Source organism: Momordica charantia (genome assembly GCF_013281855.1).
Source record: "Momordica charantia cultivar OHB3-1 chromosome 3 unlocalized genomic scaffold, Mcharantia_2.0 BLBB01000003.1, whole genome shotgun sequence".
In the NCBI taxonomy this organism is placed as follows: domain Eukaryota; kingdom Viridiplantae; phylum Streptophyta; class Magnoliopsida; order Cucurbitales; family Cucurbitaceae; genus Momordica; species Momordica charantia.
In genome coordinates, this window is record NW_028275161.1 from 8674108 (window position 1) to 8699888 (window position 25781).

Below are 25781 nucleotides of genomic sequence, written 5' to 3' on the forward strand. Positions count from 1 at the left end.
TTACAATGATTACAGCAACGAAGGGTTTTGTATGAATATTTAAGTTTCTGTTGATAAAGGAAATTCAAAGTAATTCTAATCTCCTTAAATATTTTGGTTTTCTTCCATGCTTAAATCCTTGGTCATGATTCTTTTCAAATTTGATGGCTTTTATTATAGAATAATTATGAATTAGACTTTCTTTAAATTTTCCAACATGTACAACCAGAAAACGAGGTCTAAATTGAGGAAGAATCAAAGATTGAATAAGAGCAACGTGAACAAGAGTCAAGAAGTGGAATCAAATGTACAATAAATGTAGAAAAACAAATGGAGAACCATGGTGCTGAAGAAGTAGCACCAAATAGTACCGTTGAACTTGAACATCAATTCCCAATGGAACCTACAGCGACCTCTACAAAAAGCCTAAACAAAAAAATGAGCATATAGAAACCACATAAAATTTGCCATCACATAAAATGGTTACAAGATGAAAACTTAGCACCAATCTTTAAATAGATCTAACTCTACACCATGAAGTAGATCAGAAATAATAAATCTCGCGTTTTACTTATTGTTGTAAACTATTGTACGATTTATGTTACCTTGTGTAAGTGTACACAACCATTGTAGCAAGTGATAAAAAGAGATCATATCTACTGGTATTGATGGTTAAACACTTCAAAAATCACTTAAGACAACACACCAATATTCAAAATATATGTAAACAGGAAAAATAGTTACTACTCAATCCAAACAGTGCATTGATGATTTGTTGCTTTAAAATAAATTGAATGCAAGTAACAATAAATTGGCTAAGGAATATGCACAAATAAACACTCAAGTATTGATGTTTAAAAAGGTAAGGAGGAAGATTGTAACACCCCACGTTCTATGGCTAATTTACTTTAAGACTTAATTTGTCCCTTTGGACTGTTCCCATAAGTTGATAATTAAATTCTTGGATTTTAATGGTTCTGGTTGGTTCTACGGGCTTGGCCTCCGGTTTCTGCTGGTTTGGCTGGTTCAGCGTCGGTTTTGCCCGGTTCTCCGTCGATTCTAGCTGGTTCAGCAGGTTTGGCGCCGGTTCAGCATGTTTCCCAGCTAGTTCAGGTCGGTTCGGCCTCTTCCGAGCCGGTTCAAGATGTTTCGGCTCCGGTTGCCCCTGGTTTTTCTTTGTCCCGTTCGGTTTCCTCTCGGTTTCATGCTTTGGGGCCTGTTTCGGAGTCGGTTGGGACATGTTCGAGGGCTAATGGGGCCGGCTCTTCGAGTGGTTTGCCTCTTTGCGGCCCAGATTCGTGGCGTGGCCTTTTTGGCTCATCTTCTGGGGTGTCGTCTAGGCTTGAGTGTTTTCCTCCAGTGGTGATGGATGGGGAGCTCGTTGCGGTTCCCTCTGATGATATTGTTGGGTAGGGAGAGAAGTTGTGGGCTAATTCTTTGGGAGGCAATTTCTAGACTCTCGACCTCCTTATGCTGTGGTTTCCCGTCTGGTGGCTCGGATTTGGGCTAATGTGGGGAGCCGGTTATTACTTATCTAGATGACGGGCTCATTGTGTTACAGTTCCTGCATGCTTCTTCCTGTGATTGGGTTCTATCTCATGGGCCGTGGCACATTGGGGGGAAGCCGCTCTTCCTTCGTCCTTGGTCTCCTGGTATTGTTCCTCAGTCTTTTTTTTTGCTTCTGTTCCAGTATGGGTTAAATTGTCTAATATTCCGCTTGAGCTGTAGACTCCCCGGGGGCTTAGTGTTATTGCCAGTGTGTTGGGTGTGCCTCTCAGGATCGTAGCCGTCTGTCTTTCGCCCGTCTTTGTGTAGAGATGCGCGCTGCTTCTTCCTTTCCGTCGTCTGTTAAGGTGAAGGTTTGTGATGTCTTGTTTACAGTTGCTGTTGAGTTTGCCTGGAAGCCACGGCGGTGTTCGAAATGTTGTATCTTTGGTCATTCTGATTCGACTTGTTCCGTTGATCAGGTCTAGGTTCCTAAGGCGACTCGGGGTCCGGCCCCCCAGGTGTCAGCTCCCCCTGTTTCGGTTTCCCCAGTTGTGGTGCAGGGCTTGCTCGGGCTGTTGCTGTTGTGGCTCCTGCTCGTCTAGTGGAGCGGGTTGTTTCTGGCAGTCGTTTTGAGGCTTTGTCTTTACCTGCTGAGACTGCTACGGATGGTCATGAATCTGATCCTTCGGGTCAGGATAGTGGTCAGACGGATGGTCACTTTCCTGGCCCTTCGTTTCGGGATAGTGGTGCGGAGGTGTTTTCGCCGCTTTTTGGGGATGGTTTTTTCTCAGGGGATGATCAGGAGGGTTTCACTACGGTTGTCTCTCGTCATCGTCGCTTGTCTCCTGTTTCCTGGGCGGGTTCTTCTTCCTCTCCTATAGCCTATGACTAGTTGGTGCTCGTGGAATGTGCGAGGTTTGAATGCCGCCGCTAAGGGCCGTGAGGTCCGCTCTTTTCTGAGTAGTGTTCGTGCTGAATTTTGTTGTCTTTTGGAGACTCGTGTTTTGCATCGCAATTTTTCCTCTGTCTTTCGCCCCTTTCAAGTGCATTGGAAGTGCGTCAGCAGTTACTCTTCTTCTGGTGTTGGTAGGATTTGGGTGTTATGGCGCCCGGGACGTTATGATTTCTCCCCGATTACTATTTCTGATCAGTTTGTGCATAGTGTTGTTTTTGATCGAGTTTCTCAGCTCTCGGTGCAGGTTCTTTGGGTTTATGCTTCTAATTTCACCTCTGAGCAGGCTCTGTTGTGGGACTCTCTGGTGTCTATTTGTTCGGCATGGTCAGGTCCTGGTGTGGTGATGGGTGATTTTAATGCTATTCGAAACTCGTCTGAGGTGCTGGGTGGTAACCCTGTTTTGACAGATATGGAGCTTTTTGATGATATTTTGTTACAGGCCGATTTGGTGGAGCCTCGTGTTTCTGGGTCATGGTTTACTTGGACAAATAAGCATTTGGGGGCTGGTCTTATTCTCAAGCGCCTTGATTGGGTTTTGGTCAACTCCACTTGGTTTGGTTCCATGCCTGTTTTTGAGGTTCAGGTTCGCGAGTGGGGTGTCTCTGATCATTGCCCTCTTATTTTTCTTGTTGGTGCTATGGTGCCTAGGTGCCGACCGTCTTTTCGGTTCTTTGACTATTGGCTGTTGATCCCCTGTTCTTGTCAGTTGTTCGGGACACATGGCAGGTTCATTCTCAGGTTTCTCCTGTTGTGAGTTTTGGTATGAATCTTCGTGCTTTGAAGCCGATGTTGCGTCGTTTCGGTCATCATATTGATACTATCTAGAAGGGTGTGCAGGAGGCGCGTGCTCGTATGCTTGCTGCTCAGACCTTACTTTTGAGTGACCCTTCTTCGATAGGTGCTCAGGAGGAGGAGAGGGTCGCCTCTCGTGATTTATGGGACTGGGCTATGATGGAGGAGGCTTCGTTGCGCCAGAAGTCCTGGGTCCAGTGGCTTTCTTTGGGAGACCAGAACTCTGCTTTTTCCCACCGTAGTGTTCGCGGCGGCTTGTTCGTAATGATCTTGCCTCTTTGATTGATGATGCAGGTCGGGTTGTTACTGATCGCGTTGAGATTGCCCGTCTGAAGGTTGGTTTTTATCGTCGGTTGGTTGGGTCTGAGTGTGTAGGTTATCGTGATCTTACTACTCGTCTGGCGGCTATTGTGGATTTTGTGTGGCCTCCTGAGCAGGGTGGAGTTGTGTCGTCCTGTTACTTTTCTGGAGGTGCGGGAGGTGTTGTTTTGGATGAATAGTGGTAAGGCTCCTGGTCCGGATGGGTTCTCGATGAGCTTCTTTAAGGCGGCTTGGAGTATTGTGGGCGATGACTTTTGTAAGGCGGTGTTGCATTTCTTTGATACTTCCTATTTGGCTTCTGGGGTGAATGCTACGTCGCTTACTTTGATCCCTAAGATTCTCAATCCGTCGGGGTTAGGGGATTTCCGCCCTATCTCATGCTGTAATGTGTTGTATAAGTGCATTACAAAGCTTTTAGCTAACCGGTTGAAAGTCTGGCTCCCCAGGTTTATTAGTCAGAATCAATCTGCTTTTGTGCCTGGCCGTCGTATTGTGGACAATATTTTGCTTTGTCAGGAGCTTGTTGGGGGGTATCATCTTAATAAGGGTATCCCTCGTTGTGTACTTAAGGTGGATCTTCAGAAGGCGTATGACTTGGTGCATTGAGATTTCCTGTTTGGTCTGTTACTGGCCATTGGGACCCCAGTTCGGTTTGTTAATTGGATCCGGGCTTGTGTTACGTCTCCTATGTTCTCCATTTCTCCAAATGGTTCGCTTGAGGGTTATTTTCCTGGTCGTTGTGGTCTACGTCAAGGGGATCCTCTTTCCCCTTATCTTTTTGTTATGGCCATGGAAGTGTTGTCGCGTATGCTTAATCGACCTCCGGCGGGGTTTCATTTTCATCCGAAGTGTGATCGGATTGGTTTGACTCACCTGTGTTTTGCGGATGACTTATGATCTTTTCGCATGAGGATGATGGTTCTCTTTCCTTTATCCGGGATTCTCTGGTGATGTTTGAGGCGTTGTCGGGTCTTGTTGCTAATACTTGTAAGAGCTCTTTTTTTGGGGCCGGTCTTCCTCTTGAGGAGGTGCAGGGGTTGGCTTCTTTCTTGGGGTTTTCGGTGGCATCTCTCCCGGTGCGGTATCTTGGTGTTCCGCTTCTTTCTCGTCTGTTGTCTTTTCGAGATTGTAAACCTTTGTTGGAGAAGATTAGTGCTCGTATTCGGAGTTGGTCGGCTCGTGTGCTTTCTTTTGCTGGTCGTTTGTAGCTCATTCATTCGGTGCTTCAGAGTTTCCAGGTTTACTGGGCCAGTTTCTTTGTTCTTCCGACCCGGGAGGTGCATGAGGTGGAGCGTCTTCTTCTCTCGTTTTTGTGGAAGGGATGTGAGGGTGGGTCCTCTGGGGTGAAGGTGGCTTGGTCTGAGGTCTGTCTTCCTCTTAGAGAGGGGGGCTGGGTGTTCGCCACTTGGCCTCGTGGAATTGTGCTGCTATTATGAAGTTGCTCTGGCTTCTTCTCATGCGTGCTGGGTCATTGTGGGTCGCTTGGGTGGAGGCTTATGCTTTACGGGGTTCTTGTAATTGGACTATCCGGCCTTTGTCTCGGTTTTCCTGGTGTTGGCGGGATATTCTGGGTGTTCGAGATTCTCTCCGTCCTCTGGTGCGTACTGTTCTTGGGGATGGTCGGCTTTGTTTTGTGTGACACGATTCCTGGTTGCCGGGGGGTCCGATTCACCCAAGGTGTGGGGATAGGATCATCTATGATGATGCTAGCTCTTCTATGGCTAAGGTTGCTAACTTTTTGCTTCCTGATGGTTCCTGGCGGTGGCCTTGTGTTTCGGTGGATCTTCTTGAGCTTTTCCCAGAGGTGATGTCGGTGCGAGCCATGGTTGGTCAAGAGGATCGCCTTGTTTGGACTCCTGTGGTGTCTGGCATTTTTTCGGTATCTAGTGCTTGGGGGATTCTTCGTCCTCGTCGTCCCTCAGTTTCTTATTTTTCCTTGTTATGGTTTGGTGGGAATAGCCCTAAACATTCGTTTATTTCATGGTTGGCAATTCGTGATCGCCTATCTACGCGTGATCGTCTTCGCCGGTGGAATGCGTTGGTGCCTGCTACTTGGTTCGGGTCTGGGCTAGTATGATTTCGTGGGCAGGTTCGTCTCATCGGGTTTCATATTGGTCTACTGAGCTTACTTGGATTTGTCATGTTAGTGCTGGGTCGTCTGCTCGACGGCATGTGTGGCGATTAGCTTGGACTTCGACTGTCTCTTTCCTTTGGAGGGAGCTGAATCTTCGTATTCATGATGGTTTGAGTCGCTCGTCGTCTGTGCTTTTTAGGGTCATTAAAGCTGAGGTGTATTTTCGTTGCACTACTTGGTCAGGGAGTTGTTGTAGGAGCTCTGAGCCCATGCTTGTCTCTGCTTGGGACTTATTTTTGTGATTTTGATTGTTCTCTTTTATCTTTTATTTTGTTTCCTTGATATCGGGCTGTGAGATCCTCCTTATGCTTTTCTTGTTTTAATATATTTTATTTGCCTTTGCAAAAAAAAATTTGGAGTTATAATTTTGGGTAAATTAGAATTAAGTTTATTTTCGTTTGACTAAGGTAAATTTAGTTTTTGATTTTTTTAAGAGATTTTTAAACAAATCTTATCCCAAGAATTTGGAAATTTAATTTTCCCTTTTGAATTTTATTATTAGGTTTCAAGCTTAAGTAATCGCTTAAATTATCTTTCTCAAAATTCTTTTAAAGTGGTTTTTATTTTGGAAGAAAAGTTTGGATCCAAACAAAATTGATGCGGTTATGAATTGGCCACGACCCACCAATGTACGGGAAATTCGAAGTTTTCTTGGCTTGGCTGGCTATTATAGAAGGTTCGTGGAAGGTTTTTCTAAGATTTCATCTCTTTTGACTCAGCTAACAAGAAAAAATGCACATTTTCGATGGTAAGAAGATTGTGAGCAAAGTTTTCAGGAATTGAAGAAGAGACTTGTTACTGCTCCAGTTTTAACTGTTCCTAGTGGGGACACAGGTTTTGTGGTTTATAGTGATGCGTCAAGAAATGGGCTAGGTTCTGTACTTATGCAAAATAGTAAAGTTATTGCCTATGCTTCACGACAGTTCTAGAACCATGAACAAATTACCCTACTCATGACTTGGAGTTAGCCGCAGTTGTGTTTGCTTTAAAAATTTGGAGGCATTACCTGTATGGTGCTCATTGTGAGATTTTCACCGACCACAAGAGCATAAAATATTTCTTCACTCAGAAGGAATTGAATATGAGTCAACGACGTTGGTTGGAGTTAGTTAAGGATTATGATTGCACTATTAGCTACTATCCTGGTAAGGCTAATGTGATGGCAGATGCGTTAAGTAGGAAGTCCTAAAGTTACTCAACAGCCTTACTCACAACTCAAGAGGATTTAATTAAAGATTTTGAGAAGTTGGCGATTGATGTGACTACAAAAACTGTATCGTCGTTGTTGGCTAGCTTGGTGGTTGAACCATCTTTAATTAGCAGGATCAAGCATGCTCAACTTTTAGATCCAGCTTTGAAGAAGATTTGTCGATAATGTTAGCAAATCTAAACGAGTTGACTTTTCAGTGTCATGTGATGGAGTTTTATGGTTTGGTTATCGTCTTTGCAAACCAAATGACCAGATTATTCAGAAGGAGATCATGATTGAAGCTCATAATACTCCATACTCGGTTCACCCTGGGAGTTCAAAAATGTACCAAGACCTCCGAAGAACTTATTGGTGGATAGGAATGAAGCGAGACGTTGCCGACTTTGTTAGTCATTGTCTAACATGCCAGCAGGTAAAATTGAACATCAAAGACCATCCGGACCCCTCCAACCATTGGTTATACCTGAGTGGAAATAATAGAGTGTCTCACTGGATTTTGTGACTGGATTACCTAACACACAACATGGTTTTGAGAATGTGCAGGTCATTGTTGACTGTTTAACTAAATCAGCTCACTTTTTACCTGATAAATCTACTTACACAGCAAAAAAATGGGCTCAAATTTATGTCAAGGAAATAGTTCGACTGCATGGTATACCGATCTCTATAGTATTGGATAGAGATCCCAAGTTTACCTCCAAGTTTTGGAGAAGTTTGCATAAGGCTATGGGCACGAGACTTGACTTCAGTACTGCTTTTCACCCACAGTCTGATGGGCAAACTGAGAGGACAATTCAAACATTGGAAGATATGCTTCGAGCTTGTACGTTGGATTTTCAAGGGAATTGGGAGAAACATTTGCATTTAATTGAATTTTCTTATAATAATAGCTATTGAGCAACCATTGGAATGACACTCTTCGAGGCTCTTTTTGGACGAAAATGCAGGTCACCTATCAATTGGAGTGAAGTTGGAGAGAATTTACTTTTGGGACCAGAATTAGTGCAGAAGACAAACGAGTCCATTAACTTAATCAAACAGAGAATGGAGAAAGCCTAGAGTCGTCAAAAAAGTTATGCTGATGTTAGAAGAAAAGAATTGAACTTTGAGGTTGGAGACATGGTATTTCTGAAAGTTTCACCATTAAAAGGAATTTTAAGATTTGAAAGGAAAGGAAAGCTTAGTCCAAGATTTATTGGACCTTTTGAAATGTTAGAAAAGGTGGGTGTTGTAGCATATCGCTTGGCCTTACCACTTGCCTTAGATCGAATCAACAATACTTTCCATGTTTCAATGCTTCAGAAGTATATTGTAGACGCATCACATGTGCTAAGCTACGAACCACTCCAAGTAAAAGAAAACCTAACTTATGACGAGATTCCAATTCAAATTTTGGACAAGAAGGATCGAGTTTTACACAATAAAACTATTCCTCTTGTAAAAGTTTTGTGGAGGAGTCATTCATCCGAAGAAGCTACTTGGGAAACTGAAAAGAATATGATAGATAGATATCCTGAATTATTCGCTTAGCAAGATATGTAAATTTCGAGGACGAAATTTCTTTTTAGGTGGGGTGTTTGTAACAACCGGAATATATATATATATATATATATATTATTTTTATTTTGTTGTTTTCTTTATTTTCTAAAAAATATAAATTTTTGTTTTAAAAGATAATTTGTTCTTAGAATTCAAAAAAATAAAAAGAAAGAGTTTTATTAAGTCTTTATCTTTTTATTATCCTTTTTAAATAAGGATTCATTAGGATTTGTTATAAAAGCCCTTAAACCCTAGGTTTTATTATCTTAAACTGATAGACCTAGTTTTCTTTACAAGAGAAAAAAAAAAAAGAAAGAAGAATAATTCTGGCATTTTCTGTCAAAGATCGGTAAGCTTTTTTCTTGCTCATTGTTTTAGTTTTATTTTTCTTGGTTTGTAGTTCTTTAATTCAGTTTATTGGAAAAAGTTTTTGAGATCTTTGTCTTTATAATAAAAGATTTTAAGGACTTTTTACCCTAAAAATTTTCCAGAATTTTTGGTTTGGATCTTTTTGTTTATGAAACTGTTTTTGGGCTATTTTGAGACTATAAAAAGTTTACCTATTTGTATCATATAAATAATAGTTTGTTGTTATGATTTTTACATGAAAAATTATATGTTTTTACCAAGTTTTAAAGGTTTTCTATACAGTTTTCAAATCTCATTTTTCTATGAAAATCAGTAAATTGTTAATTGTTTTATGAAAAATTCTTGAAGTTTTATTTTATAAAACAGAAAATTTTCCAGATTTAAAATCCTCAAATTTTCAATTCATTATAAGGCTTTTAAACTTGTTTTGTTGAGAAACTTTTTGTAAATTTAGTCTGTATTAATGTATACCACTTCTTGTAATTTTAAAGGTTGTTATTGTTGATTTTAGAGCCTTATTAACCCAGTTTTTAGATCTGGTTTTGTAGCCCCAAATCCATACTTTCCTAATTATTTTGCATAAAAAAGTGTTTTGAATGGGAAAATGTGGTAGATAAGATTTGGTTAGTAATTGGTTGAATTTTAAATCCTTGGATAGAATTTAAGGATTGATTTTGAATATTGGTTGTTTCTAGGCCTCTAAGTTGACAACTACCAAGGAACAAGTTAATTAGATTCGTAGGATTTCTTAAAGAGGTAAGTTATTTACCGTATCCCTTCAAAAAGTGTTGTAAGTGGATTTACCGTATCCATTCAATAATTATTGTAAGTAATTTTCCATATACTTTCGAAAAGTATTGTAAGTGATTTGTCATATCTTTTCGAGAACTAAAATGTATTTTGGATTTCATATGAAGATTTGAAATTGATATCTTGCATATGAAATTCAAGTTTTATTATGTATTTGAAAACTAATTTGGCAATTGAAATTATGTTTCTTTGCAAAGTATTTGAAGTATTCTTAAATGATTTGATAAAGTTTTGTTTAGATTTATTTAAAGGTTTGAAATTTTTTGTTTAATTGTGAAATATTTGAAATCATGTTTTAGAGGATTGATAAAGTTTGTTTTAAATTAGTTCAATGTTGTGAATTAATTTAATATTGAAAGTAAGTATTTGTTTTGCATTTTATTTGAAAGATATTTTGATTGATTTGATTGGGCTATCCGGATATGCCATGATTTTGTTTCGAGGAACGTTTTGCTTATTTGGGGTAGTAGCCCAATTTGGAATTGATGGATTTCTGTTCTAGCTTATTTGTGGGAAGACACTTTTGTGGTTTGGCGTTCCTTGAGAATGAGATTCATGTGTGTGTTATTCACTCACATGGCCTGACACTTAAGTAACCGTTCTGTTTGTTCTGGTCGATATTATTTCGACAACTCTGTTCTGGTTGATATTAATTCAACAACTTTGATAGAAGCTTCTGATTTATTGGTGTTACCGACGGGTAACCACATATGTTATGCTTTCACAAGTTATCAACCTATACTCTAGCGTAGCTAACATTTATTAGTGTCCAGCTCGACTCGGTTCCCTTCCGAGACACCCCAAACATGAGTAAGTACAACTCCCATTGCTAAATACCGAAGCAATAAACTCAAGCTATAAGCATGATTAGACCCCATTCTTGAGTATCCTTGTAGCTATAGAAAAGCGCTAATCACAAGCAAAAGAAATCAACACCCATAAGCCCTTCCAGGTCAATACAGAAGCTGGCATACACGAAATACCGGCCAATAGTAACGTGAAGATTAAGAAATAAAATCACATTTGCTTAAAAATAAATGTAGTAGCTAGAGATTCGGTCTCAAGTCAGTTACAGCATGTAAATCTCCCCCATAATGAAGTTCAGCTTATAATGGGTAAAGAAAACAAAATGGAAGAAGAAGAAATACAACCCATAAAAGAAAAATAGTTAAATGACAGAGAAGAAGAAGCAGTCATCTCGTTCCAGCAGGTGAACTTCCCCTTTCTGGCGTCAGCTCTCCTCTCGAAAATGTGTATATATTGTTCCCTTGTTTTTTCAGCTATCAATTTTTGTCTCTCTTGGGATCTGCGTGTCTGTCAGCTAGGGCAACATACCCTTTAAATATTGGGTCATATTTTTAGACCACCCGACTAGATATTGTACAGATATAAGTGAATCCCGTGTTTTTGAATTAACTGTACGGACACTCATGCTCTGGCATTGCAATGCTCCAGCATTTATATGCTCTGTCTTGAAAATGTTTTGGCTTCTCTAGTCTGGTTCGGCACTCCCTTCTCTTCTTATCACTTCTTTAAAAACATGTGCAAATGAACCACAAATACGAAAGTTTATGCTATTTTTGGCCAAAGTTCTCAAGCCTGAGGATATTTAGCTAAGAATTTTCAATTGAACACTATTCATGCTAATTATGACCTAAAACCGACATACTTTGTCATTTTAATGCACATTTAATTTCACCCAAATAATCACAAGAATAACTCTCTTTTAGAGAGTTATCAGGCACGCGGCGTGTGTGGTAGATAGGGGCGCGTAGGCATTTGAGGGCAGGCATAGACGCGCGGGCATGTGCGACAAAGAAGGGCGCATAGAGGCGCTGGGCAGGCATGGACGTGTAGGTGTGGGTGGCAGGCGAGGGCGTTTGGGCAGGTAGCATGCACAGGGGTCGTGCACTGTGAGGTTAGCGGGGTAGAGACGCACACGGTAGGGGGCGCGCTGTAAGGTTCTCGCTGTATGGTAGCACGTGCGGCAGGGGTGCTCGCCTGAGGGGGCGCACGCCTTGCTGTCCGTGCGTGCGGATGGCCTCTCGATGGGCTTGTCCTTGAAATGGGGCCACACGCTTGGTTTCTCTCCCCCTCAATGCTTCCTCTTGACCTTAGCAGGTCCTTCATTAGCCTTCAAAATGGTTAAAATTTGTTAATGGATCCAATGAAGTTTCCTTCGTTTGGTCGGTCTTTCCTCAAGCTTCTCTTCATTGTTAGTGTATATGGCATTTTGGAGCATTGGGTCTAATATGCACATCAGTTACTTTTTATCTTTTATTGGAAATCAATTTATCCAGTCATTGGATGCTGACAAAATCATTGGAGTGATAACTCCTTTTTGCAGGTTTCATATCTCGCAGTGTTCTCGAAGATTTATTGTGACTATCGGAATATTTTTCAGTACGAACAATTGGCGCTGTCTATGGGAAATCGAAAAGTTCTTTTGTCTTTATAGGCTATCAATTACCAGCGATATAATGGCAGATAACAGTATGTCATAGCGATCTTTCACTAGCAGCCGTACCCATGCTTCTATGCACAACCCTACCTGAGGGTGAGAAAGACCCCCCTTGATGCGAGGGGAGGGGCAGAAGGAATGCCCTACGACCCAATACTCCAAATAATGCACGACAAATAGGCTAGTAGTTGATGGGGTTGCGTGCGGATCCCAACGAGGTTCATTCGATACTCGGTGGTGTTGCTCATATAAGGTGTGACTTGAGATATCTCGGGTCATTTGTCAGAGTCCAGGATAGGAGTGTTGGTGAGGACATTGCAAATTCACCAATCCCAAGAGACCTAGCTCAGGGTAAGGCTCCTGCATGGTCGGGAGGAGATAATACGAGTGATGTTCGACCACTTGTATCGCTTCATGAACGACTGAACCTCAGACCTAGGAGAACAACCACCATCGATCCGCGGGAAGTACTCCGAGTACATATTACCTCGGAGGTACCAGATCTGTGACATACAATGAGTGTGCATAATGAGGCCCAACAAGGAGAACAACAAACCCCATTAATGCAGAATATGGAGTCTACTCCAATCACCGGACGAGTAGAATTGAAGTCTCATCCATAGGGCGAAACAGCAATGCCGGCGACTACATCTAGATATAAAGCAACGGTAGAAATATCGGAAATCCATGATCCCATGAAGGAGGTGATCGTAAGCTACAGAGCAATTTTGAAGCTCTACGACAAAGTTGCAAGCGAGATGATATGACCTGGGTTGAGCTTAGATAAAGGGAAAATCCTCCCTTCATAGCTCCAATAATTGCATATCCGCTCCCGGCAAAGATGAAAAAGCCCGACATGAAACCATATGATGTATCAGCAGATCCAGTTGATCATATTGAATTACACAAAGGGTTAATGTAGCTTAAAGTCGCGGGTGATGAAATGAAGTATCGAGCTTTTTCTGTGACTTTAAACGGATAAGCTTGCTCGTGGTATCGACAATTGAAGCCACATTCCATCGGCTCCTGGAGGCAGTTAAGGAATATATTCATTAACCAATTTTCAGCCCAGCATGACACAAAGAAACCAGACACGCGTCTGTTGACCATTCATCAGTTGACCTTACAACCAGTGCGAACCTATAGTGAAGCAATTCAATGCACTCGAAAGTAGATGCATGCAGAAGATGTAATAAATGCCAAGCAACTTCAGCATCAAACCATCGCCTCAAAGCATGTCCAAACTGGGGCCCATAGTTCACAATCAAAGAAGATCTATTTAAGTAGTGATTAAGAACAATAGAAGTCAAGCTGTGACAATCGTCAGCGATAAGATCGGACTATGTAAGTCCATGATCGATGATTGCGGGATTTCAATCGTTATACACCTCTCAACGAACCACTCGTCGAAATTTTGGTGAATATCGAGAATAGTAAGTTGCATACTATACTAGAGAAGTCAGGCAAAGTGAAGTTGAGTCCAGATAAGGGAAACATAAACCAATACTATAGATTTCATCGTTGGGTTTTATGTCCTAAACTCGTGGTTTGTAAACATAAAACAAATATTCATTCAATAAAGTTGTTATTGATAGAATTGTAATAACCCAAATCCAATCAACTAACATTCGAGATTATGTCATATAACTGGAACAGTATATAGCATATATGCAGTATGTTTGGGGAAGGGAATACCCTGGACACGTGGAGGACCCCTATTGGTTCTCCAAGATGGCTCATGAGTCATGCCCAGCTCGGATAGCCGAGATGGCCGCCACTAACGTCGACAAATGCTAAGTATGAGGGCCGAGGTGAACCTGGCCTAGGTCTGACCTACCGGGGAGCTCGGTAGGGGCCGATGTGAGCAACTGTCTGCGGCGTAATTATCGGGCGTAACCGTCGGTCCCGAGATTACCGAGTGTGACCGACGGTCCCGAGATTACCGGGTGTAACCGTCGCGAGATTAGCGGGACTACCACCCATAAGTAGAGGACCTCACTCCACGATCAGGTACGATGATTTCTGGCCTCGAACTAAACTGGGAATCCGACCTATACTGACTTGATCGTCGGAGTGCTCACCTTTTTGTGCAGGTCCGCCCAAGCGTTCAGGTCGGTCCGGAGGCCGAGTTCGAGCTGCAATCTGGAACACACTGTTGTGCATGACCTTGCATAAACATTTGGCGCCGTCTGTGGGAACGACAATCTAAGTCATCCCAATTCTTTTAAACCAACACGCGAAGCGAACATGGTTCAACCAGCGAACTCGACCAATACGACAGACCGAAGGACTCTAGCTGCCAGCGATGCCCACCAGAGGGAGGTCGGAGCAGCAGCGGTAGAGGGGCAAGGTCACGACGGCCTAGCAACGGAACCCCTCCGCAGGTCGGCGCGGATCACCGCGCCTACCCTACCGCCTGTACACCCGAGGACGTCCAAGGCCACCCGTGGCCGAGCTGGGACCTCTAAGAAGGGCGCCCGGGATCCAGCTCCAGCTCCAACAAGCGAGAACTTTGATGCGCTCAAGAGAGAGATGGAGGCAATGCGCACACAAATGCGCTCCATGGAGGAAATGTATAACGAAATGATGCTAGCTGCAGGGTCTCGATCTGAAAATCGAGTGACGCGCGTGGACGTACGCGAGCAATGGGGTTCCCACCTCGGCCTAGCCGAGGAGGAGCGTCCCGAAAACAACGAGAGCGAGGGGTACACTCGCCAGGGGGGAGACCTCTGTGAGCATCTCAACAGAAAGAGAGGTTCGTCTCTCCGAAAAGGGCAGTCACCATCCCGCTCACACAGGAGCTCCAACCGCAGGCTGCATCCTCTCACAATCCCGCAGGGATAATCACAAGGGAGGAGTTCGACCAACTGAGGGGGGAGCTCGATGCTCAGGTGGAGGCCTTAAAGGCCAAATGTGAGCAGAAAGACGATTCACTGAACGATGGCGACTTGGGAGAATCGCCTTTCACCTCGGACGTTTTGGAAGCTCCAATCCCTCCGAAGTTCAAAGCTCCTACCGTGAAGCCTTATAGTGGGACGAAGGACCCCAAGGACTATGTTGAGGTCTTTGAAGGCCTCATGGACTTCCAAGCGGTATCAGACGCAATCAAATGCCGCGCCATTCAGATCGCGCTTACTGGCAGCGCGCGATTGTGGTATCGGAGACTGCCAGCCATGTCGATCTCGACCTACTCTCAGCTGAGAAGGGAGTTCCTCGCCCAGTTCTCTTCTCGGCACTATGACAAAAAGACAGCGACCCATCTCGCCACCATCAGGCAAAAGGAGGGTGAGACGCTGCGAGAATATGTCACCAGATTCCAGGAGGAGTAGTTGAAGGTTGCACACTGCTCCGATGACTCGGCCATGTGCTATTTCCTCACCGGTCTAGCCGACGAAGCCCTCATGGTGAAACTTGGAGAGGAGGCCCTGGCCACCTTCGCCGAGGTGCTTCAGAAGGCGAAGAAAGTCATCGATGGACAGGAGCTCCTCCGAACCAAAACCGGCCGACCAGAGCGAAAGATCGGCCGGGGCAGAAGTGGAAAAGATGTAGAAAGGGTAGATCCCAAGTCCAAGGACAAGGGATCCTTTTCCAGCGGCCGAGCTGAGTTCGAAGGGCGGAGAGCGGACCTACCAGGAGCCGACCTTACGAGCGCTTCACCCCGACCACGATTCCAATTTCCGAGATCCTAACGAACATCGAGGAGTCTGGAATGGAAAAGCTACTCAAGCGTCCTGAGAAACTTCGGGGAGCCCCGGAGAGGCGCAGCAAGGACAAGTATTGCCGCTTCCATCGGGAGCACGGCCACAACACGTCGGACTGCTGGGAGTTGAAGCGCCAAATTGAGGATCTAATTCAAGACGGCTACTTCAAGAAGTTTGTGGGAAAGCCCAGGACCAGCTCGGTAGAGAAAAAGGAAGAGCGAAAGCGTTCAAGGACGCCACCCCGACGCACCGACCGACCTGCGGTCATCAATACCATTTTTGGAGGGCCAAGCGGGGGTCAGTCCGGACATAAAAGAAAGGAGTTAGCCCGTGCAGCCAGGCGCGAGGTGTGCATCATCAGGGAGTAGGGGCCGACCTGCCCAATCACCTTCGACGGTGCAGACTTGGAGGAGGTCCACCTGCCCCACAATGATGCACTTGTGATTGCTCCCTTGATTGATCATGTGGCGGTCAGGAGAGTGCTGGTAGACGGGGGCGCATCCGCTAACATCCTGTCCTTACCGACCTACCTCGCCTTGGGATGGATGAGGTCACAATTGAAGAGAAGCCCGACACCGCTGGTTGGGTTCTCTGGAGAATCGGTCATCCCAGAGGGTTGCATCGACTTGCCGGTCACGCTGGGGCAGGACCGAACTCGGGTCACTCAAATGGCCGAGTTCGTGGTAATTGACGGTAGATCGGCCTATAACGCCATCTTTGGGAGACCCATCATCCACTCATTTTGGGCCATTCCCTCAACACTTCATCAAGTTTTGAAGTATCCCACCCCCAATGGCGTGGGCACGGTCCGAGGAGAACAGACCGCTTCGAGGGAGTGTTATGCCTCCGCACTCAAAGGCTCATCGGTCTGCGCCCTCGAAACTCTCGTCGGTAGGGATGGGACGCTCGAGTTCGAGGCCGACCTACCAAGGAAGGAGTTTGCCGCACCCACTGAGGAGCTCGAGCTTGTTCCTCTGCTTAGTCCCGAGAAGCAGGTAAGCATAGGAACCAAGCTGGGGGCCACCGATAGAGAGGAGCTAATCCACTTCCTCAGATCCAACTCGGACGTCTTTGCGTGGTCCCATGAGGACATGTCTGGCATTGACCCGCGAATTATGACGCATCGCCTCAGCATAGATCCATCATTCCGACCTGTGAAACAAAAGAGAAGGCCTATAAACAAGGAGAGGAGTGATGTAATTGTTGAGGAAGTTAACAAACTTTTGAAAGCTGAATACATAAGAGAAATTTCGTATCCCGAGTGGCTCTCCAATGTTGTATTAGTTAAAAAATCTAACGGCAAATGGAGAATGTGCGTAGATTTTACGAACTTAAATAAGGCATGCCCGAAAGATTGCTTCCCACTGCCGAGGATTGATCAGCTCGTGGACGCCACAGCCGGGCACGAACTGCTCACCTTCATGGACGCCTACTCTGGGTACAACCAAATCAAGATGCATGTCCTAGATGAAGGTCATACCGCTTTCATAACAGACCAAGGTCTGTACTGCTACAAGGTCATGCCCTTCGGGTTAAAGAACGCAGGAGCGACCTACCAGAGAATGGTGAACAAAATGTTCGCCAAGCAGGTCGGCCGGAATATGGAAGTGTATGTGGACGACATGCTTGTCAAGAGCAAGCAGTCTAAGTCGCATCTCTCCGACCTGGCCGAAGCCTTCGGAGTTCTGAGGGCATATCAAATGAAGCTCAACCCTGCTAAGTGTGCCTTTGGAGTCTCCTCGGAAAAATTCCTCGGCTTCATGGTGAATAACCGGGGAATCGAGGCCAACCCCGAAAAGATTAAAGCCGTGACCGAGATGGAGGCACCGAAGACGCTGAAGCAGCTTCAGTGTCTCAATGGCAGGGTTGCGGCCCTAAGCCGGTTTGTTTCAAGAGCGACAGATAAGTGCCTTCCTTTCTTCAAAATCCTACGAAAGAAAGGGCCGTTTGAATGGACAGCGGAGTGCGAACAAGCATTTCAGCAATTGAAGAGCTACCTCTGTTCGGCACCTTTGCTCGCCAAGCCCATGCCGGGGGACAAGCTCCAATTGTACTTAGCAGTGTCTGACAGTGCCGTCAGCTCGATCCTAATCAGGCAAGAGGAAGCGCGGCAAAACCCGGTCTACTACACAAGCAAAGCTATGACCGAAGCCGAGACTAGGTACCCTCAGATGGAGAAGTTGGCTCTCGCTTTGGTCACCTCGGCCCGACGGCTCAGACCATACTTCCAAGCCCATACGGTGGTGGTGCTCACTAACTTGCCCCTAAAAAGCATCTTCCATAAGCCGGAAGCTTCTGGACGCCTAATGAAGTGGGCAATAGAGCTAAGTGAGTACGACATCCAGTTCGAACCCAGAACTGCGTTGAAAGGACAAGCAGCGGCAGATTTCATAGCCGAGCTCACGCCACCTTCCGAGCTGAGCGAGTCCGACCTACCTTGGACAGTCTATATCGACGGATCCTCCAATGAGAAGGGGTGCGGAGCCGGGGTCCTCTTGCTCGGACCAGGGGGCGAGCGATTTGAGTATGCCTTGCGGTTCGGCTTCCGGACTTCTAACAACGAAGCTGAGTATGAAGCATTTATTGCCGGCCTGCGAATCGCTCGAGCATTGGGGGCCTCTTGTGTTAAGGTCTTCAGTGACTCCCAGCTGGTTGTGAGCCAGATCAAGGACGAGTACCAAGCCAAAGACACCCGAATGGAGAAGTATTTGGGCAAGGTCAGATCGCATCTCGCCCAGTTTCGAACTTACGAAGTAAGCCGGATTCCGCGAGCAGAAAATTCTAATGCTGACGCCTTGGCCAAGTTAGCATCGGCGTACGAGACCGACCTGGCCAAGTCGGTCCCCGTCGAGATCCTCGATAATCCCTCGATCTTAGAGCCAGATCTGATGGAGGTCGGCGCTCCAGAATCCTTATGGATGGACCCGATCGCGAACTTCATTAGGGGCAACTCACCACAAAACCCCAAGGAGCGCAGAAAGTTAGCAAGGCGGGCAGCTCGGTTCGTGGTCCGAGATGGGGCATTGTACCGACGTGACTTTTCCCTGCCTCTTGAGATGCCTAACCCCTGAAGAGGGCCTGTACGTCCTCAGGGAGATCCACGAAGGAGTGTGCGGCAATCACTCAGGCGCCCGGTCGCTGTCAAGCCAAAGTGATCCGACAATGATACTATTGGCCGACCCTCAGCCAGGACGCCAAGAAGTTCGTTAGAACTTGCGACAATTGCCAACGCTACGGAACCATAATCCACCAACCTCCCGAGCTGCTCATCCCCATCTCGGCCCCGTGGCCATTCGCGCAGTGGGGGGTAGACATCATTGGTTCTTTCCCTTTGGGCAAGGGCCAGACCAAGTTCGCTGTGGTTGCTGTGGATTACTTCACCAAGTGGGCCGAGGCCGAAGCGCTCTCCCACATAACGGAATCCAGGGTCACGTCCTTCGTATGGACGAATATCATATGTCGCTTTGGTATACCGCAGGCCATAGTGACAGACAATGGGAAGCAGTTTGACAACGTCAAGTTCAAAGACTTTTGCAGCAAACTTGGCATAAGTCATCTGAGCTCGTCCCCCGCACATCCGCAAGCAAATGGGCAGGTGGAGGCAGTCAACAAGATCATCAAACGAGGCATCAAACTTAGACTGGACTCCAAGAAAGGCAGGTGGGCCGAGGAGCTACCAGAGGTTCTATGGTCGTACCGGACCACCCAACGAGAGTCGACGGGTGAGACCCCGTTCTCCCTGGCCTTCGACTCCGAAGCTGTAGTCCCGGTTGAGATCGGCATGCCATCTGACAGAGTAGAGCATTACGAGCCTACGACAAATGAGGAAGAGCTGCTCCTCAACCTCGACTTGTTGGAAGAAAGAAGAGCAATGGCCCAGCTACGCCTGGCGGAATATCAGGGCAGAATGGCCAGACATTACAATGCCCGCATACGACCTCGGGCCTTTCAGGTCGGACATCTGGTCTTAAGGAGGGTCCAAACGCATGTGGGTGCCCTTGATCCGGCCTGGGAGGGCCCATTTGAGATCAAGGGCATAGTCCGACCTGGGACGTATATATTGGCCGATCTGAAAGGAGATGTCCTCGCGCACCCGTGGAACGCGGAACACCTAAAGCGTTATTATCCTTGAAACGCCAAAAGGGTTTTCAATGAATCTGTAACGACTGTTCCAAAAGAATTATGATCGGAATAAATGTGATGATTTAATTTCATGCTTCCGAGTTCGACCAGAAATTAAATGGGGGCCACGGACTCCCACGCGATCACATTCCAGCAGTTGGTTCAAATCCAATCCTCCAAAACCTAAGGGTACGAGGTGCGATGCCAAAACCACTGACGAACTTAAAATTCAAACCTTCAAGGCAAAGGGGCGATGTGAAAAGTACAAAATGATCAAGCCTCCGAACTTGGGGGTACAAGGAACGATATGAAGAATAGCTACGGACTTAGGATTTTAGCCTTTTAATTTTTTTTAAGTTAAGGGTGAAATGTTAAAAATCCAGAGTTGGTGCAATGTATTGAACATTAAGAAATTCAAACTCAAACTTACAACTAGTTTAACTGAAGGCGCGACCTCAAAGGTAAGAGGTGCGAGGTGACATTGGCTGCAGTTCAAGGAAAAGGCAAAGAAAAGAGGTTGCCAACAACAAAGTAGAAACAAATGGGAGCCTCTTTATTGAATGAAGAGCAGAGCCAAGGCTTATAGACCTTGCAGCTCTGCCCTGACACTTACAAACAAAAAAGAAAAGGGAGGAAGAACGGCGAAAAGCCTCGTGAAGGGTGGTCGCCTAAGAGCCTGCTTGAGGAGCGCCCTCTTGAGTGGAGCCGACCTGGTCCTCTTCGGGATCGGAGTAGTCAGAGTCCAGATCTCTGACATACTGATCCACCAACGCTTGGGGGCCAGGGGTGCCGCCAGGCCCAGACGCCCACTTCTCGGCAAACCTTCTTTTCAGACCGCTGAGATCGATCTGAAGGTCGGGCATGTCGGAAGCAATGCCTTCATAAGGAACTTGAAGCCCGCGTCAGAAAAGTCTTTGGCAAATCCATCGAAGTCAGGATGTTGCCTAAACGATTCCTCCAATGGGACTCCATTGCTGAGGCGCTCATTCGCCGTCTCCAGCTCGGCAGTCGCATGCTCCAGCTCCTTGTCCTTCGCTTCAAGCGCCTGGAGCATGTCGTCCTTCTCCTTCAGAAGCTGGAACTTCTCCTTCTCCAAGCCCCTGGTGATAGCGTGGGCAGCTCGGAGTTGGGCCTTGCGCCTGTCCTCTTCCTTCTTCAGCAGCTCGGCCTGAGACTCCACCTCGGCCTTCAAAGTCTCCACCTCAGAGTGAGCCTTCAGCAGCTCATCCTTCATGGTGGAGGAAGCAGCCTCCAAGGCAGCAGAGAACTCCTCTTTCTCCCTCGCTGCCAGAACTTCCCTCCCATCCAGCTCGGCCTTTACAGCCAGAGCCGATTGAATGGAAGCAACGAACGCCTGAGAAACGGTACAAGGAAAAAGTTAGACCGAACTACCTGTTAGGCGAAATTAAGCAAAAATGGGGACGCTAGTCTTACCTCGGCGGCGTAATCGATGGTCCTCTGCAGAACGGACCCAGGGTCGCTCACGAATTTGGACGCCCTCCTTAGGCAGCGGTCCAAACTTGCAGCTGAGATGCGGGACACCTGGTCCCTCACCCCGGAACTTGACGGCTCAACTCTGAACCGTGCCGTCACGTCGGACGTCCCGCCCATCCTGGCCGCAGGATCGTCCACCCGATCTGCGAAACTTGCAGGCAAGTCCCTACAAGCTTCGACCTCCGAGGGGGAGATCGCCTTATTTTTCTTCCTTCTTCGCTTCAGAGGGGCTTCCTCCCTCACCTCCTCTCCCAAAGGCGGGGCGTCCACCGCCTCGGTCTGATCCCTGGGGCGCTTCTCCCTCGAGGGACCCCCAGAAGACTCCAGCTCGATCACTGGGGCTGGATCTTCCGAGGCAGGCCCTGCCACGGCAAGGGTGGCAGGTTTCGAACTCTGGGCGGCCTCAAGAGCATGGGCTCGGCCCTTGGACTTGCGCTTCACGCTGCTTGCAAATCCGCAAACCATGGCTGCGAAATAAGAACAGGGGTCAACACAAGGTTAGAGGAAAAAGGGGGGAGGTAAGCTCGGCATACCAAGTTCAGAGTTAGGCCTGGAGGATTCAATGGGACGAACTGCAGGGTTGTAATCTAGCAGCCCGGACTCAAGCAGCAGCTCGTCGGTCACCAGGGTTCCGACCTTCCTACCCCTCGGAAAGCACTCCTTGTAGTATTTCAGCGTGTCGAAGGAGGCTTGCGTAAGCTCGGGGACTGGTCGAATTGAAACTGCACGGAGACAAAATCCGAGTTAGACCTGAATGACAGAAAAGAAAATTACGAAAAGCAAGAACTACTCCGTACCTAGGTTCCCAAACCTAGTGGGGACGTCAAAGAAGGAACGACCCGACTCGTCCTTTGCGAGCCATTCCCCGGAAGCGTAGAACCACTTCCTCACCCATCCCTTGATGGAGGTCGGCGCCTTAACTATACCGACCAGGCTTCTTAGCTATCATTTTCGCTTCGAAGCACGCGAGGAGCTGGTCTACGTCCAACAGCTCGGCTTCCTCACTATCCCGAGCTCGTAGCCAAAAAAGGATGGCCAAAGCGAAAATGACGCCCCACCCATTGGGGGCCACTTGAGCTGGAGCCAACCCAGTCCGGAAGAGAAATTCTTGGACAAAAGGGTGAAGGCGAAGTCTGAGGCCGTACTCAAACATTTTGAAGTAGAGAGTGACCCATCCCTCTGGAGGATTGTCAGCTCTCTCCCCCTCCTCCGGAAGCCTGAGGAGGATGTTCTCAGGGATAGCGAACCCCCTACGAAGGGATCCGAGGTAGTGCTCAGGTATCCTAGAGGGGTATTCCAAACCCTGACCTGAAGTGGAGGCGTCACTATCCTCCCCGTCATCGGAGAATCTAAAGTTTTCTATCCCCTCGAGCTCGGACTCTAACCTACGAACTAAATCGGATCCTAAGTTGCTGCTAAAAGAGGACGACATGGCAACTACGTTCGAAAGAGAGAGGGAAGAGACTGACCTACCAAGGGTTCGAGCTGCCTTCAGATCGAACTCCAAGAATTCAGGGAACGTAAGGTATGACCTGAAGGATTGGGGGCATTTATAGCCCGTCGGAAGAATTTCCCCACCGTACACGTGAAATCAACGAGCGGCTAGGATCCTCCCTGAGATCCGAAGCGTCGGAATATTTGAATATTCCGACGATAAATCTTCCGCGACGGTTGTATTTTCCCACGAATAGGAAGTCGCCACGTGTCAAAGCAAGTCGAATGAACTTCTCTGCCAGGTCGAGATCGGACCAGACAGAGAGGGGGCCAATGTTTGGGGAAGGGAATACCCTGGACACTTGGAGGACCCCTATTGGTTCTCCAAGATGGCTCATGAGTCATGCCCAGCTCGGATAGCCGAGATGGCCGCCACTAACGTCGACAAATGCTAAGTATGAGGGCCGAGGTGAATCTGGCCCAGGTCTGATCTACCGGGGAGCTCGGTAGGGGCCGATGTGAGCAACTGTCTACGGCGTAATTATCGGGCGTAACCGTCGGTCCCGAGATTACCGAGTGTGACCGACGGTCCCGAGATTACCGGGTGTAACCGTCGCGAGATTAGCGGGACTACCACCCATAAGTAGAGGACCTCACTCCACGATCAGGTACGATGATTTCTGGCCTCGAACTAAACTGGGAATCCGACCTATACTGACTTGATCGTCGGAGTGCTCACCTTTTTGTGCAGGTCCGCCCAAGCGTTCAGGTCGGTCCGGAGGCCGAGTTCGAGCTGCAATCTGGAACACACTGTTGTGCATGACCTTGCATAAACACAGTATATATTTAATATAGAACGTATATATTTGAGATACAGTGTATATATAAACAATATATATTTGATAACAGGTGCATAATGTTCCAGTAGTAACCTAAACGGTCTATAGTATATGGATAAGGTTGGGTACCTTATCTTAGTAACACTATGGATACAGCCCACTTTGTAATAGCTACAAATGACTTGATCAAGGTCGTTAGTGTAGAGACATGCGAGTGAGGGTATCCTATACAATGAGTCTGTACAAGACCAGACTACAAAATAATTAATCTTTAGTTGTAACACCGTTAGCTAATAGATTAATATTTTAATAGGATGACTAGGTAACTTTATCTCAATCCTGAGTGAGTTATGGACTCCTGTCTGTTAGGGCTCGTCCTTTGATTTGTATGGGTGATAGTGGCTCGAGTCGCCGACTCAATATGCCATCCATTTTAGGGACGAGACCGAGTGGAGAGCTAGGAACATAACTACACAAAATGGAATTCACTCATTCTCGACTTCAGGGTAAGTAGATGAATGTTCTCTTGAGTGCTGACTGTGGGACTTAAACAAGGGGCCCCACCCTCTCACTAGCCCGAGAGAGACTTTCGGTTATTGGTTGGCCCATAACTGCTTGTTCATTGGAGGATCAGCGGTACTTAAGGTACAAAATGTAATGTTAAGAAACCTTTAAGAGTTGGATCTAAGAACCTTGCTAACGAACAAGACCCATAGAACTCAATCCCAAAAACCCCGAAAACAAGTATGGAATCAACCCAAGGAAAAGTTTTAGAACGGATTACCTTGATGATCAATATCAAGAGTAGAGAAAACTTGTTTCTAAACTCGTGATTCGAATCACTCCACAAGAGGTATGATCAACACCGCTTGAATGATCTTAACATACAAATTCTAAAGACACAAGAAATTGCACAAGAAATGGGAGATAAAGCTCTCAACCAAGCTAATGAGAAAACTCACTTTTCATTCAACTTCAAATTGTGTTACAACAAGACATCTCAAGGCTATATATAGCCATCCTAGCAAGCCATATGAAAAGTCTTAAGCAAATGAAAAGACTTGTAACTTACGAGAAATGAAAAGACTTGTAAATGAAAAGACATAACTTACGAGAAATGAAAAGACAAGCAAATGAAAAGGTTAAGAACATGGAAAGCCAACCAAATAATTGCAATCTCGTCCATAATGAGGGATGTGAGTGTTTGACTTGGTTTTTGAATTGAATGAGTTGACTTTGACTTGTCTTGATGGAGTTGACTTTGACCTTGACCAAGTGGACTTTAACTTGCCATAAAAACACTTAAAAATGTATAACTTGCACCAAATTGAAGTGCATAGTTCTAACTTCTTGCATATCTTCCTTTATTTCTCTTGTCGAGTTCAAGAACGCTTGGACACGAAGTAGCAAAGCTTGTTGAAGTTTCCTAGCTCTCGATCTTGTAATCGGTCCATGAGGCATAACAATGGTAGCTCCTTGGTTCATATCATCCTCCTCATCTTTAGAAGGATTCGTCCTCGAATCGAAGTCATCAACTACATCAAAAGGAGACAAATCAGAAACATTAAAGGTAGCACTCACTCCATACTTACCTGGCAAATCAATCTTATAAGCATTATCATTGATCCGTTCAAGGACTTGAAAAGGACCATCGCCTCATGGTAGCAACTTAGATCTTCGTTGAGTTGGAAACCGTTCCTTTCGAAAATGTACCCAAACCCAATCCCCTGGCTGGAAAACAAGGAGCTTGCTTCCTTTATTGATGCGGGAAGCAACCTTAGTGTTTTGCTTCTCAATCCTTTCCTTAACTTCTTTATGTAGCCTATGGACAAGATCAACCTTTGTGCTAGCATCATAACTCACAAATTCATTAGGAGGCATAGGCAACAAATCAAGTGGGGAGATAGGATTGAAACCAGATACAATTTCAAACGGTGTGCATTTAGTAGTACTATGGACAGCCCTATTATATGCAAATTCAATTAATGGCAAACAATCCTCCCAAGTTTTAGGATTTTTATCTATGATTGCTCGAAGCATGGTAACCATTGTCCTATTTACTACCTCAGTTTGTCCATCAGTTTGGGGATGACAAGTAGTAGAATAAACAAGTTTGATTCCCAACTTTCCCCA

At 45.9% G+C, this 25781-nt stretch overlaps 1 protein-coding gene across 1 annotated transcript; it reads left to right on the forward strand.

The window, feature by feature from the left end:
* Window positions 1-3745: 3745 nt before the first annotated feature.
* Window positions 3746-5174, forward strand: LOC148212302 (uncharacterized). The gene is made up of 3 exons (XM_088122175.1): window positions 3746-4132; window positions 4447-4716; window positions 4917-5174. The coding sequence occupies exons 1-3, from the start codon at window positions 3746-3748 to the stop codon at window positions 5172-5174; spliced, it is 915 nt and encodes a 304-aa protein (XP_087978301.1).
* The last annotated feature ends 20607 nt before the right edge of the window (window positions 5175-25781 follow it).

What these genes read in the sequence shown, in the direction of transcription:
- LOC148212302 (XM_088122175.1), top strand. Translation starts at nt 3,746, where the DNA reads ATGAGCTTCTTTAAGGCGGCTTGGAGTATTGTGGGCGATGACTTTTGT. An exon ending in TTCAGAAGGCGTATGACTTG is followed by an intron (nt 4,133 to 4,446) that starts GTGCATTGAGAT and finishes TTTTCGCATGAG; the next exon opens with GATGATGGTTCTCTTTCCTT. An exon ending in TTCGGAGTTGGTCGGCTCGT is followed by an intron (nt 4,717 to 4,916) that starts GTGCTTTCTTTT and finishes TCTTCCTCTTAG; the next exon opens with AGAGGGGGGCTGGGTGTTCG.